Source organism: Watersipora subatra, chromosome 4 (assembly GCF_963576615.1).
Source record: "Watersipora subatra chromosome 4, tzWatSuba1.1, whole genome shotgun sequence".
In the NCBI taxonomy this organism is placed as follows: domain Eukaryota; kingdom Metazoa; phylum Bryozoa; class Gymnolaemata; order Cheilostomatida; family Watersiporidae; genus Watersipora; species Watersipora subatra.
In genome coordinates this window covers 58,148,585-58,163,936 of record NC_088711.1, presented here as the reverse complement: position 1 = coordinate 58,163,936, position 15,352 = coordinate 58,148,585, and the positions used below count along the sequence as shown (strand labels likewise).

At 36.5% G+C, this 15,352-nt stretch overlaps 1 protein-coding gene across 1 annotated transcript; it reads left to right on the top strand.

Annotated features, from left to right (window-relative positions):
* Positions 1-1,577: 1,577 nt before the first annotated feature.
* Positions 1,578-15,269, top strand: LOC137394395 (mannosylglucosyl-3-phosphoglycerate phosphatase-like). Its single transcript, XM_068081109.1, has 11 exons — positions 1,578-1,768; positions 2,783-2,869; positions 3,804-3,946; positions 6,510-6,635; positions 8,845-8,967; positions 10,011-10,191; positions 10,776-10,871; positions 11,917-12,084; positions 13,503-13,675; positions 13,782-13,936; positions 15,089-15,269. Exons 1-11 carry the CDS (start codon positions 1,582-1,584, stop codon positions 15,267-15,269), a joined length of 1,620 nt encoding a protein of 539 aa, XP_067937210.1. The 5' UTR covers positions 1,578-1,581.
* Positions 15,270-15,352: the final 83 nt, after the last annotated feature.

Sequence of the window (15,352 nt, the reverse complement as noted above, 5' to 3'; positions counted from 1 at the left end):
AGAACTTTATTCTAAAATTTTAGTAGCTTTATCTGGACAAACCAAAGTACAGAATCACAGACACATAAACTTTGAGATTAATATATATATATATATATATATATATATATTTTACAAACAACAGCCAATAAAGCAATCTGTAGCTAACAGATTGAATAATACAAAATTAATGGTAATGAAGTTATCTATGTAGAACCATAATAGTTGCAAATATCTATGGTCTGAACCACAACACTTTATACCAGACACGAACACCTTGCCAATCTACATTATTTAACAGGGTTATGCAAAAATAGCTTTTTCTTTTGAATACACACAATTTACTTTACTGATATTTTTTTTATCTCCTGGTCTAAATTGTTTAAAACAACGTAGAGTGGTGATAATAGAGTTCATATCTATATATTCTCAGCTGGTCATCCAGAAAGCCCTTGAGTGAGCTTATTTGAGCTCTGCCGGAATCTTTGTTGTATTTTCTTATACATGTGTTACTACAAATCCTATCATTACTATCCATATTTATTCAAGCCAGTAGATACCGTAACCATAAAATAGCAATACTATGGCCAACTCTCCTGAGAGTGTTCATAGCGGATATCTTGTACTAATTACATGCAATACCTGTGAAGGGTAGAGATATGCTAATATTTGTAATGACCTGCCTTAAACAAGGATGACTTGGCAGTGTCAACGATGGTGTGCCAATAGCCTTCTTAAAAATAGTCTGTACCGTACTTTTCGGACTATAAACCACACCCCTATATAAGCCGCATCTGCTTTATTTTCCAAAAAATGATAATAAAACAATACATAGGCCGCACCTTTGTATAAGCCGCAGAACTCAGGATGGTGCTTTTTAGCGTGGCAGCAACTTTGCTGTTTAAAACGGAACAGTGTCTAACGGCACTGTTTCGTATTAATGGACACTTTTTAACCCAGTGCCTAGCGGAACAGTACCGTTAGGCATTGTTTCGTATTTTCTTTCACCGCTAGAGCCGCACTAACCGGAGATTCCGGTTAATGCGCCCTAGCGGTCAAAGAAAAAGCCACAGAATACCCGCACCCTTATATAAGCCGCATGGCTCAAATCATCAGAAAAAAGTAGCGGCTAATAGTCCAAAAAGTACGGTAGTTTTATGGATTTACAATGCTTTACGAGTCGAGTCGTAGTTACAATACTAGCAAGTATGGTGGTTTGAAATGGCCGAAGGTTTTTAAACCTACAACAGTTTTTGTGCCCCAGTGAACATTGAGATATGGAGATCCTACTTTATAAAACAAAGATTGGTATTTTAAGCTGTGAACTCGCGCTGCTGCTAATTCGCTGCTGACCTAACACAAGCGCATTATTCGATTGCATGCTATTATGAGTTCTATAATAATAACAAACCAATCAATACACAGTTATGTATAGAGGCTAACCCTTAGGTTCTGAAGCTAATGTATTGACTGGTATGGCAATACATTGCAGAATGTCGGTAAGCAGTGCTTAGCATTGTGCAGCTGGCTGGAGAATTGAATGCACGCTCACGGTATATGCTTTCAAGCCCTTGCCTCAACTGCTAGCCTTCCAAGTTAGAGATGAATGCTACGGCGCAGTCCACAGATAAAACCCTAACTATATTCCACTTTAATGATGTGTATAACATTGAGCCTGGCTCTAATGAACCCCTCGGCGGAGCCGCACGACTCGTTACCGCATATCAGAATATACAAGACCGCAACCCAATGGTGCTCTTCAGCGGGGACTGCCTCAACCCATCCCTCAGTAAGTATTCACCTACGTCTTCTCTCTCTGTCTATTTTACTTTCTCTTTAGTTTGACATTGCGCTCGTGACAGTTTGCTATTAGCTATCTACAGCTACTATAAATCCTACTTTATGTTCAGCGTTTTTGTAACGAACTTAAATATTACCATTTACTTTCTCCATTTTCATCTCCGACTAGGTGAATAGTGCAAGTAAGCTGGTGCATTGACCTTTTGCTGCTTGGTCAAATAGGATATTTAACTTACTGCGAGTTACTGATTTGATATACACTTTTGGTGTTTTTGCTTTCTTGCGCTAAAACGTAAGTGAGGGATACACGCGCATCTCCAAGGATTGTCTGATATTTATTGGATAAAGATACCAGGCACCTACGCTTAACACTCATTAGGGGAGAGTGGAATATCTGAGATGATTACATATAGAGGAGTAATGAGAACATGGTGCTAGTAGAATATAACTTTATCTCACTAATTATAGCACTATATACATGTATACCCCTAGACGGTTTGACAACGAACATTCTTACACATTGTTAAACAGTATAAAAGCGATCTGTAAGAACAGAGGCTAGAGAAAGAGAATCCTACTGCGTAATCGGTGTCCTCCTAATAATAAAAGACTTCACTTGTATGGCTCCAAGCTAGCAAGTTAGACTAATTCTTTGAACAAACAAGAGTTGCTTCAAATATGGTGAGAAAGTTTCTAGCAAAGAAATTTGATTTGCAGATTTTAACAGTTAATTTTAGACCATTGCCTGTAAACGCAGTATTTGTTAGGTTTCACTTATCAGAACTGCAGTAAAAGACCATTATAGATTAAAGCGACTCTATAATTTTATTGGAATTGTTCTCACATGACCTGCTATCAGGCGGAGGTATTAAGCGGCAAATGGTTTGCTGTGGCAGCCTTTAGTCTCCAACTATTGCTCTAGCTGGCACCCTATCTTCCCTAGCTTTTCAGTTTAGGCCTAACATAACATTTGTCCCGATTTTATCAATGAATGTTTTTGCAGTCAGCATTATGGAAAGAGGAAATCAAATGCTTCCAGTATTTAATGGAGTCGGTGTCACCTGCGCTGTCCTCGGTAACCATGAGTTTGGTGAGTGATTTTTTGACTGGTTAAAATAATTAGTTTATCCCGCTGCTGCAATCAGCTCATATATGGCTACCAGCTATTAAAATCAAGAATATTAATATTTAGGCTGTGTTGCAGTTATCTCCCCCTGTAGGTATTCCTTTTAAGTAAGCAAACGGTAAATTTCTGGATAAGAATTGACAACCACTATTTGATGAAGAAGTTGTTGGGGTCTAGCTAGATGAGACAGTATTGTAAGTTATATAGCGTGTATCGGTTGGACCAGTTGACCATAGTAGTGTGCTACATTCTTTATAAGACTTTTGGTCACTTTTTACTAACAGTTTCTTACTATGTTTTTGGATTTGAACAACTTGCAATATTTATTTAGTTTGTACCTGTATTTACTATTTAATTCTGGTCATTTATTTATTTTTCAAATTTACGAATTACGTAAAAGTGATCATTGCATGTAGCCTTAGCAGTAGTTGCTGAACTCTAAAACATTTTATCATGAGCTAGAATGTGCACAAAATAACTTTAATTGAAGCAATTTTAATTTGTGACCTTGGTTGGTGCCATAGAGGACAAGCATTTTATACAATGTGGCTCCATATAGGTTAATGTAGCCTTAACTTGTCCTTACTCGGCCCCAAGCGCTAGTACATATATACACTGTACTCATAATCCATACTTGTAGGTAACTCACCTCGCCGCAGGTTATTGCACGCATGACTGTCAAGTAGATTCGGCAGCGGCTGCCATGAATAGCATTAGTGCATTCAGCTTGATAATTTGTGTGGCAGCAAGTCAACACAAATGTTAGAATGGTCACTGCCATTTCAAAGGGAACTCCCCAGGTGCTTACATTGCAAACATAATGTTATATTGTTCCTTTGTACTGGAATGTACATCCATGCATTATCAGCAGTTGCATTATTGACATTTTCCTTTACAGATTTTGGTTTAGAGGTATTGGAAGAGTTTATGGGTAAGTGCAAGTTTCCCTGGCTATTATCTAACGTGTTGGACAAACACACGGGACAGCCACTTGCAGGGGCTAAAGAAACTCATCTCATCAATTGGAATGGCGTAGCGATGGTACGTTTCTCCTTGTTAAAGGTTGACTCGCAACAAAATTCACATTACAGTTACAGCCAAACATGGATAACTCGAACTTCACGGGACCGAGCGAAAGTGTTCGAATTATCAGAGCGTTCAAGTTATCAGAGCACTGTCACAAGTCTATGTATTTACTTATTTATTAGTAGATACATGTACATATACAAACTATAATATAAATCAAAAGCACAAATGGCTTGTTTCAAATTAAATGCTTCTAATGTAAAGTTTAAAACGTTTTTATCAAAAAGTATAGAGATTTTTCTATCACTAGAGATTGTTTCGTTGTTTGAGGTGATGTTATTGCCAGGACGTTTTTTAGATTGACATTGGCAAAACTTGATCGTTGTTGAAATGCTCAAAAGAAAAGACATCTTTTTCTTTTGAGCGTTTTACCCACGATCAATTTTGCCGATTTTTCTTGAAGTTTATGCGAAGGTTACCTCACTTTACCTTGCTTCCGAAGGGCGATCGCTAAGCGGATGTTTGGTGTAAATCAAATTTCACCAAACCTTTAGAAAAGTCGTTGACAAAAATATTTTGCCGATGGTGGTAATAACGACGCTTATGAATTACGAAAAGTTGAGGTTTACCTCTATGGCTTGGAATAAAGTTATTTTCTAAAGCGATAACAACCGTTTCGGTAGCCGTTGGGCAAAAAACAGTTCGAGTTGACAGTGTTGAGTTCGAGTTATCTATAGCAGTTTATCATTACGTGGGAACGGACCAAAGAAACCGTTCGAGTTAACCATGTGTTCGAGCTATCCGTGGGCGATTTATCCATGTTTGACTGTTTTTGGTATCAAAAGATTCACCATGTCTTACTCTGTTGTGTTGTGGGTGCAAAATATGTGGGAATGTGATTACAAGCTCTTAAAAGCTAAAAAACGAACAGCTAATCGCAGCCACACAAGACTGTCGTAGTTTGGATTCTCTTTCCAAAACGGCTCAAATGGGACGTAGATGTTACAAGATGGTTTCTGTTTACACTTTCATGCAACCTTATTCGCCGAAATATTTTCACAAATATACTTCACGCATTCAATAAAACCATGTCTATTGTTCTTACGCGCCTATTTTATCGTCATTGTAACGCTGTCATTTTTAGCACTGATATCTTATAACTTGCCGTAAAAATTCGTTTAATTTTTTGACCTTAGCTCGAAGCAGTATATCATTGTCTGAAAATCATGATGAGCCTGTTGGTCACCTGTGATAATTGAAAAGTGCTGCAGAAATTATTTTTGAAGTATTGGGTCACATGATCAGATTACGACTTGACGATTAGATCAAGCCGAAACAAAACTGTAAAATGATGCGTGCATTTATATTTGATACGGGGTCTCCGGCAAAACCCGAAGTGTTTGTCATAAACTAGTACTACAATAAGTTTTATATTGAGCTTTTTATTGGCATTTCGATTCGCGTGAGATCATCACGTGACAAGACAATAACCAAATGTAAAGACTACGTCAGAGGAATAAACAGATTTCAATCTATGGCAGCTCTTCGTTTTTGAGCTTTTAAGAGCTTGTAATCACATTTCCCACATATTTGGCACCTACCACACAACAGAGTAAGACATGGTGAATCTTTTGATACCAAATAACTGTAATGTGAATTTTGTTGCAAGTCAACCTTTAACAAATAGACAGTCGATGATAGAACTCGTTGTACTCGTAATCAAAGGCAATCTATCCTTGGGTACAGTAGTAATGTAACTACTGTCAAATGTGGATGGCTAGGCTTACTCTATGGCATTCTCTATCTATTTCACAATGCTTTTATCTATTGTATCAGTACAACTGGAAAAGTACATTTATTAACCAGCTGCAGCTCATCTGTAAATATCTTAGCTCATCAGATGCTTAAAAAATAATCTACAAAACTATTCAGATTCTTTTGTGTTAGATTGAAAACTTGTTCAGTCTATCGATTAATCAGCAGAACCCGTAGCCCGAAATAGTTATAAATATGTTGAAGGTTTTAGGCTATGATTATCAAATGCTTGCTTTATAACAAGCGTTTTGGTATATGCTAAAAAATGTTTTATTGAATTGTTTTGATAAAGCGTGTACCATACCATATTGATCACTTAATGCTGAAAGCGGCATGTAGAAGGTAACTCCAAATTTATGGTTTATCATAAGACAAAACACGCGCTTATGAAGTGAACTCTATTGCATAATATTTCAACCATTCGTCACGCATGTCTTTAGAAATATTGTGGAAAATCAAAAAGTGCCATAAGGGGTAATATTCCTGAAGGAGAGATAGTATACCCTGATGCTGTCATAGTATCTGCGATATCTTTATATATCTGTAAACTCTCATACCAGCCTAATATTGAGTGATTATATTTTTGGAAGGCTGTTATTCCTAGGCTGTATTGTTAGGTTCAGTATGAGTTTATTGAATACTGATTTGAGAGTTTAACTTCATCAGCGCTAGAATGTTGACTATGAATAGCCCAAGGGTTCAGGTTGCACTTTAAAAGTCAATTGTTTAAATAAATGTCTATTGTGTGAACGTGTGTTATCAGGTCGGATTCATAGGCATGGCTGAGGAGGAGTGGCTCGGTACCCTCCCTAAAATGGACACTTCTGATATGATATTCTTAGACTATGTCCAAACGGCTCAAAATCTTTGCAAACAGCTGCGAGAGCAGGTTAGCTTCTCTTACACCTTCACATATCATCATCATCTAGCGCTATACTCTGCACTGCTCACACGGTTTAGTGAAAACTTGCAAAACTGTGGCCGACATGCGTACGGCTTGTACAAACATTCTTTTTTTATGTGAGTGACAGACATGTGTCTCAGTGATGGCTATCTTTCATGATCATAATTAGTTTGATTTCTGTAGGTAAAAAGCCAAAGCTCTGGTAGAGTTTTGGCTAGTTTTCACTGACTTGTTGACATAGATATGAATGACAACCTGTGTAATTGCATTTATAGAAATACTACAGCAATTTGTTCTGCTGTTGGCAAATTTATTGCCTAGACTCGTGAGATCGAGTCTCAATTTAAAATATTTTACGCGAGTTCCTAGACAATCCATGGAATATTAATATGTGCCGTTGTTATACTTTCTAGTAACATAGCATTTGTTTAGTCTTATGGCTCCTCCAATTGAGCGAGTAAACACAACTCCTTGATTAATAAAATAAGGATACTTGCTTGGAAATAACTTGGAAACATAAAACTTGTTTGTGCATCTCAGAAACATTGCGTGACACATAACAGTGCTTTTTGATGGTTCACATAAGATATGTTTCACAAGAGGCGAGCAGTTTAACTGTTTTACTCATCGCATTGGTTGCTAGTCGAGGCGCTATTACATTGCAGATCAGAGTTGTTGTCATTGTGATAAAAAACTCCAATCACATACATACCTTTGACTGGCACTTTATAGACAAGAGATAGCTTAGAAGTTTTACTAATCTCTAATGGTGGATGACACAGTGTCACAGAAAAAGTTGACTCCTCTGGCCTTATCCATGACATGATAAGCTTTGCTTGTACCATGTCTCCTTATGAATCATTGTGTCACTTCTTGCAGGCTTATGAGCTTTATAACGACTAGATTTATTTGGTATCTATAGTGTTATTAGCTGAGACTTCTTGTTGAAGCATCCCCCATTCTTATATACTGCCAACCTCTGGATCTTCAACAAATTTGGGAGTTGTCATCTTTTACCAATATATCCTTCAAGAGCAGACAACTTTCTTCAGTTTTTGTTCTTTTCAAAACTAGTTACTCTTGTATGCCTGCAGGCCCCAGCACTCTTTGTTAGAGACTATAGTGTTACTTTTTTTCATTTTTTCAATAGGGTTTATGAAATTTTAACACAGCAAGAAGGATTCTACAAAATTGAGCTAGAGTATATAGTTTTTACTCAATAGGTGGAACGGTAGACTGCTATCTTACCTTTTGGTGGCCAAAATGTTCAAGTTTTAAAACCTAACATGAAATTATTTACTTCTCGTATTTATAAATTGTAACGAAAACAACCTTCTAACACATTAGAGGAAAGTTTTGTTCCCCATTGTTTCCTTGCTTTAGTTTTAATTTACATCTTACCTGCTAATTATACTCGCCACTAATGGTATTTATCTAGTTCCCATGACGAAAGTCATGACAAAGTCTAACTCAAAAATTTAGTTTTTCAGTTGCTCATAAGGGTTAGTAGACAGGATATTAAACACGGTAGATCAGCAATAGTTTTGCTAAACGTATTATTAATATGTCTATGCTTGTTGGATGTTACTTGAGATATTCATGAAGAGACGGTGTTGAGACTAATCTAATTTGGTTCAAGAAACATTCGCCTATTTGTCTATATTTACGAGTTTGTAAAGCTGACCTACCCAATGTCATTAGAGTGATTTTATAACAAAATATTTGCTGTAAATGATCAAGAGGCAGTTGAGTTTAATTTTATGGAATAGTCAGAAGACCCTCCCGAATAAAATACCAATTGTAATTCATTTAAGTTTTTATTTGTGGTAGATTTACATAGAGCGTTTATGGCACTCAATATTGTGAATATGGCCACATGTCTATGGCTGTCACCCATGCTGTAGCTGGATTGAAAAATTGCGATGGAAATGTTAGCTTGATTGTAAGTTTTATTTTGTCCGATCATTCTGCGGTGCCTCTATTCACGATCTTCATATCTTCATACTGCACCATCCAGCTACAGTTTGACAATAGTTCTATGTACACCACTACTGTAATGGTTTTTAGAGTGTCTGTGTACATATATATATATATATATATATATATATATATATATATATATATATATATATATATATATATATATATATATATATATATATACCTTAAAATTCTTACACTGTATGTTCTCTAGGGTGCCGACTTGGTCATAGCTCTCACCCACATGTCTATGAAGAATGACCAGCACCTACTGGCGGAGGTGAAGGACATAGACATAATCTTCGGTGGACATGATCACCATTATGTCACTGAACAGGTACCGCTAGGAAGCACTTGTACTGGCTTGTAGGCCTCAGCTTGCTATTTCTCCTAGTTTGTATCATTATGTAAGGATTGAAAACTGCATTTTCCTATTGCCACTATAGAATGATATGCCCAAAGCAATAAAGACACGTACAAACTTAGTACCTTTGCATATCAAGAGATTGTTTCATAGAATGGGTTACCCCTTGTGGAAATCTTGCAAAACAAAATCTTTCTACCCTTTGTAAACAGGGTTAGTAGTAGTCATGGTATGTACAGCTGTTACTAATAAACATTGGACTAGCCGTACATTTTTATGTCCCTTTTAATACTCTAGCTCTAGCTTCTCTTGGACTGTGAAGCTACGGATTCAATTTATTCTTTCTTATAAATTGACGATAACCACGACTGCCAACATTCAAGGGTAATTAATGCACTTACACACATAGTAGTTTCTGTGATCGGTCTTTGCCACTGAGCATGTAATCTAAGAAGCGACTTGTTCTGGAACATTCTTAGAACACGTCACCATTTGGCTTGTCACTGAAAGAAATAGAAAAATTTCCAAAGCTACATGATTCTGATATCTATAACAGTCCTAGTAATAACTATAATTACATATCTGACATTCTTGGCATGTTCCTGCAGTACTTGTTTAGCTTGACACGCATGCATCTGTAGTACCCTTTGCTTGTGGCAGATCACTAGAGTAACTGTTACACTTGAAACCTTCTGATATATCTAAAATGTTATCTATGTTAGTCTATATATGGATATATAATAGACTAACATGTATATAATAATAGTATACATATTTGCCGCTATGTAAGCAGGACATGACATGTTCCCGCAAACACACTTTACCATTCTGTTAGCGTATAAGCATACATGGAAAATGGTGCAGCATAAACATTAATATTAAAACTCTGGCATTGTTTAATGGAGGTTTTAGCAATACTGTAGCAACATGATGATTAAACCTCTATTAGACACTTAATAGTCAGTTTCAAAAAGGTTCATGAAATGTATTTCATCTACTGTACATACCTTTTGTAGATAGATAACAGATATATTGTAAAGAGTGGTACAGACTTCCAAAATGCCAGCATTATCACTCTGTACTTAGACACAGATAACTCCTTGCTTCCTGTCATGCCGAACCATATAGAGAAACTGGTGCTAGACTCGAGTGTTCCTGAAAATGCTAACATGAAAAGTATTGTGGACGGCTATCTAGGTAAGTTATGAGAGTAAATGAGTTGTCTCCTCCTGGTATCCTCTGAGACACGACTGAATAAAACATGGCAAAGTCTAATTGGTCAGGTAAACAGTCAAGATTAGCTTTGGCGCAGTGTCATTGAGATGGTATAGGCCCATAGACATAAACAAGCGCATAGACATCAACCTTGGGCCTGATCACTGTATATTTGGTACAGTAGAGTTTTTTTAGAATATAATATCAGCAATAGTTTTGGATTATCATTTTTTGTCATCAATTAAGTGCATTAACCATTGTCTTGCCTACCATCGTAGCTGCTTGTACACTAGCCAATAACGGAGCAGATTTATTTACTCAGATTTTTGATCAGCAAATAAATTTTGAGAAATCAGTGTTTTTGTCGACCAAAATGCGCTGAAAAATCAACTGAACTGCAGTTTGAAATTGTTCAATTTTTTCTATTAGCAGATGGTAATTTAGTATGTTGATGTGTTCATTTGCAAAGTGTATCAAAGGAATAGGAAGATGTAAGCAATAAATTTTACCTCGCTCAATGGAATCACAAATTTTTTGCTATGACCCTGACCTTTGCATGGTTTTAGAGAGTCTTGATGAGATGACTAGGACAGTCCTTGGACATTCCAATGCAGATCTGGATGGTCTGTTTGAACACATTCGTGCTGGGGAGACAGCGTTAGGTAAGACACTGGTTTACTTGATGTCTTTTAAAACTGTTGCCATTTTGTATTGTCGATCCGTAGACACCCTTTTGTGTATGAGCTGGGGCTTATACGACATGATGCAAAACTGACAACTACCCCGCATTCTATTTATACAATTTTTTTATTAATTGGAAGATTTTTACCTGTCTCATGAGTGAAATTATACTTTGGTGTATTTGAAAGACTTAGTACATACACATATTTGACTACATCAGAGAGGAGTGTGTTAGAAAATTTTTTTCTTTCGCATGTCGTTGTTATTAATATGAAAGCGCTTTGATTTATAGGCTGTTTTATCATGAAATCATTTATATGTATGTCGTTAAAGTGTATGTATGTAGGTCAAACACTTGTTTATAAGTAGTGACATGCGGTGCGAGAGATGACTAGGTTCACACCTCTAAACTAAGCAGTTTAAATGTCAACCATAAAATTTTGCAGAATAACTGCGTTATTTACATATCAGTTAGTAATTTGTATTTAGCCAGTTGTTTATTATTTCACATAACCATAATTAAGGGCAAGTTTTTATTTTACCAAAATGCTATTTGTTCAAACATTCATACAAAAATTATATTGCCATTTTTATTACTTTCTCTGACAACAGCGGATTAAGAAATCAACAAATGATGGAGCTCCTTGATGGAATTCTTCAGCTGCTCGTTCGATGTGATAAATGAGAAAAATTGGTTGTTTATTAGATAACATTTTTCATATAAGGACCTCACTTTGTTTCTCTTTCAGTTTTTTTGGAATGTGTCCACCTCCTCAAATCATATTCTTACTGAGCCGTTCATGAAGGCATTACAGACACGTTTGCTTTTTCTCCGTGGACAACTCCTTTTGTGTAACACATTTCCAATTAATAACATTTCGCTTTTGGGATGCTCACAAGTGTGTATTGTTTTGTAACAACTTCGACAAGGATCATCTTTCGTGAGCCTGAAAATGTTCTGTACATGCGTTTGTTTCACCTTTTGACCATAGAGGGCTGAATAAGACAGATCATGTCATTTTGCAGGAAACCTTGTGGCTGATTTAATGGCGAGATCAATGGACACAGATGTTGCAATCATCAATTCCGGCACTTTTAGGTCTAACTGTATTCACCCTCGAGGAGAATTCACAGCTAGAGATCTCTTCAGAATGCTTCCTTTATTTGACCAACTTTGTGTTTTAGAGCTCACAGGTAACTGTTGCTCATTTGTAATTGTAACCCTTACCTATCTGGAGTACGTAGTAATAATAACAGTAAATATATATAATGATCAACCAACAAAGATAAGCATTTCTACAAACAATCTTCACAAGCATCTTTCCACAGTTTTCTGTTATTTCATTATAAAGCAATAAATTTATAGAGTGTAGGAGGCATGACAGCAAAAGTATGCTTTTTTTTGCTAAAATTATTTTTTGATAAACAACTTTCTTTTAATTCCAGATAATTTAGTGGTAGAATCGTTGCCTAACCTTAAACCTTATTTTTGCTAAAATCGTATTTGGAATTCGGTTTTTTCAATTCAAAAATATCTGTTGGGCGGTTTCCAAGTGTAAAGATGTTTTGCACCGTTGGGCAGTGTAGTGTAGAGATGTTTTGCACCGTTGGGCAGTGTAGTGTAGAGATCTTTTGCACCGTTGGGCAGTGTAGTATAGAGATGTTTTGCACTGTTGGGCAGTGTAGTGTAGAGATCTTTTGCACCGTTGGGCAGTGTAGTATAGAGATGTTTTGCACCGTTGGGCAGTGTAGTATAGAGATGTTTTGCACCGTTGGGCAGTGTAGTGTAGACATGTTTTGCACCGTTGGGCAGTGTAGTGTAGAGATGTTTTGCATGAAAGATATTGATCTTCTTAAAAGTTTATTCTCAGCATTGTACCACTAAATCTAGATGGTGTACCAGGAATATTTTATATAGCAAATAGCCAATACTAATACCTTCAGTTAAAAAAACATTATTGAGTTTCTTATGTTGCTGGATGTAAAAAAATAGGAAACTTATTTACGGTAATTGAAAGGGGAATGTTCATATATTACATTATTTTACTACTGACCATCAATATCCTGCAAAAAGGAGCAACCATCTATACTAAAAACATAGATTGTAATTATATTATAAAAAGAATTAATAAAAGTAATTATATATAAAGCTATAATTAAAAGTTATCATCTCTCTAGACTCTGCCAGTCATCGTTTAACAAAGCGGGCCTGTTATTTTTTGTTGAACTTGTACCGGACATTGTGTAAGATTACAATTAATAATTTGAATGCTGAGTTTATCATTTTCACAATGATCAGTATTAGCATAAGCCCGGCTGTGTCATGCAACATCTAAATCTAAAGAGAGGCAATTTAAAGGTAAAGAACAAACAGTGCATTCCTCCGAAGTCAATAAACTAAAACTGTTAATGATTATATGTGAACATAAGCACTTGAAAATATCAAGTTCCTTGTTACTGGAAACATTTACATATCACAAAGTATCCCTAAAGTTACCCGCCAGTTCTAATGTCTTGATTCTTACTGCGTAGTTATCTTGATCTCTGGTCTGTTTTGGACATGACAGCGGTAGGATTTTACTTCTATGAACGACAGAAATCTATTTCTCTAGGAATGGAGCTGCATAGGGCACTCGAAAATGGAGTCTCCATGTATCCTGAGCTCGCTGGCCGCTTTCCGCAAGTCAGCGGTGTTCAGTTTCAGGTAGACCCTCAGCGAGAACCGGGTGAGAGAATTGATGCGCAGACAGTATTGGTTAAGGGTCGGCCATTGCAGTACGACAAGGTAAGAGGTCATTGAATTGCTATTGACTGGGATGTGAATATAGACTGTATCGCATCATTGCGTCATCATAATAGTCAGTCTGCATACAATCCTCTCTCTTTTCTAGATCTACAGAGTGTGTGTAAAAGAGTACATAGCCAGTGGCAAGGATGGCTACGACATACTCAGGAGTTGTCCTCACATAGTCAGTCCCAAGTCAGGCCCTCAGCTCTCAGCTATAGTCAGATCATACTTTGAGGGGAGCTTACACTGCTCTGACAGGTATTATAAAGTGGCATAAAGTTTCAATTTTGAAAGTTATATGGTCGCTGAGCAAACCAAGTGTTATAAAATTGAGTCACACCAAAACTGTGACCTGTAGACAAGCTAACTGTTCAAAATATTTTCAATTATTCGTTAAAAGAGATCTGTGATAGTCTATTAGTAATTTTTTAGATTTTGGCTCCAAATGTACCATTTGTTTTGATATAAGTAATTATGGCCCAATAGGCGCGACTTGAATAATAAATGGAAAGTGAAGTTGACATCTATCAGATGTTGCCTTTTTATTATATGTGATTACAACAATAAGCATAAAATATCTATTAGACTCTTAAGATATTGAATGGCACAGGAAAAAAATCATAGAAATGTAAAAGTAATACAGTAGAACTATTTCTAACAATATGTGAGCTCTGATGACCACGAGAAATTAATGATATATATGAAAATGATGGTTGGATGAGTTGGTCTCGCGAGTACGTTTTTTGCCTTTTGTTTGCTAATTATCTTTGAGCAAATCATTCTGCAAGATTTTGAGCTGCCTCCTACAAATATAAATTGGCCAGGTTGTTTTCTCCTGTTTCATAGGCCTTGAGGACTCCCAGACTTCTCGTTCAATTTAAGGGTTATTCAATCTGTCACCCTAATATACCCCAACCCTGCGTTAGCACGAAACTTACTAGCCCTCTGAATGTGATCTCAAAATTTCTCACGAAGTCCGCGATTAAAAGGAGATGAAGGTTGAATTGACGAGTTGACTGATATCTACAGCTTGCATTGCTTTAACTTTATCGGATTCGGAGTTATTATACCTACCTCAGTCAAATTTGGTCTATGAGGAAACAACTCATAAAACTGCTGACTCCCTTCTTGTCACTGATAGATATTGACAACTGCAACTGTATGAATTGTACAGTTGGAGATACGTGAATACTACATTGCTCTGTTATGTGTATTAGCTTCCTCTCATCTAGATCAATACTTTATTACTTTATTCTCGTTTGCTTGAAGTTTATTGATCCAAAAATGCTGACATTGTAGCGGATTATGTACAAACAAGAAATATTTGTGTGTTAATTGTCTTATTAACACGACCCTGTAATCTCTGCTGACATAGTGCGGTTGATATGTATACTGATGTTTTCTTGGCAGATTTTGTAACAAGATGAATGAAGAACCCCATAACATTCCTTTGCACAACAAAGACAAAGTGAAATTCACACCAAAGATTGAAGGTCGCATCATCATTTTCACCGGGGACACCAAGAAGGCAGATGAAATCGCTGGAGATATCAATGGCAATATTTCGCGGGATCTTATAGCGGATGAATAGAAAGCTTTTATTTCAATCATGTTCACACGATTTTTATACAATATTGTTGAGGATTTAATTTATGTCAGCCAATGGCAATCCGT

Coding starts and splice junctions, on each gene's coding strand:
- LOC137394395 (XM_068081109.1), top strand. CDS start 1,582: ATGAATGCTACGGCGCAGTCCACAGATAAAACCCTAACTATATTCCAC. Junction 1,769..2,782: donor CTGCCTCAACCCATCCCTCA/GTAAGTATTCAC, acceptor ATGTTTTTGCAG/TCAGCATTATGGAAAGAGGA. Junction 6,636..8,844: donor GCAAACAGCTGCGAGAGCAG/GTTAGCTTCTCT, acceptor TATGTTCTCTAG/GGTGCCGACTTGGTCATAGC.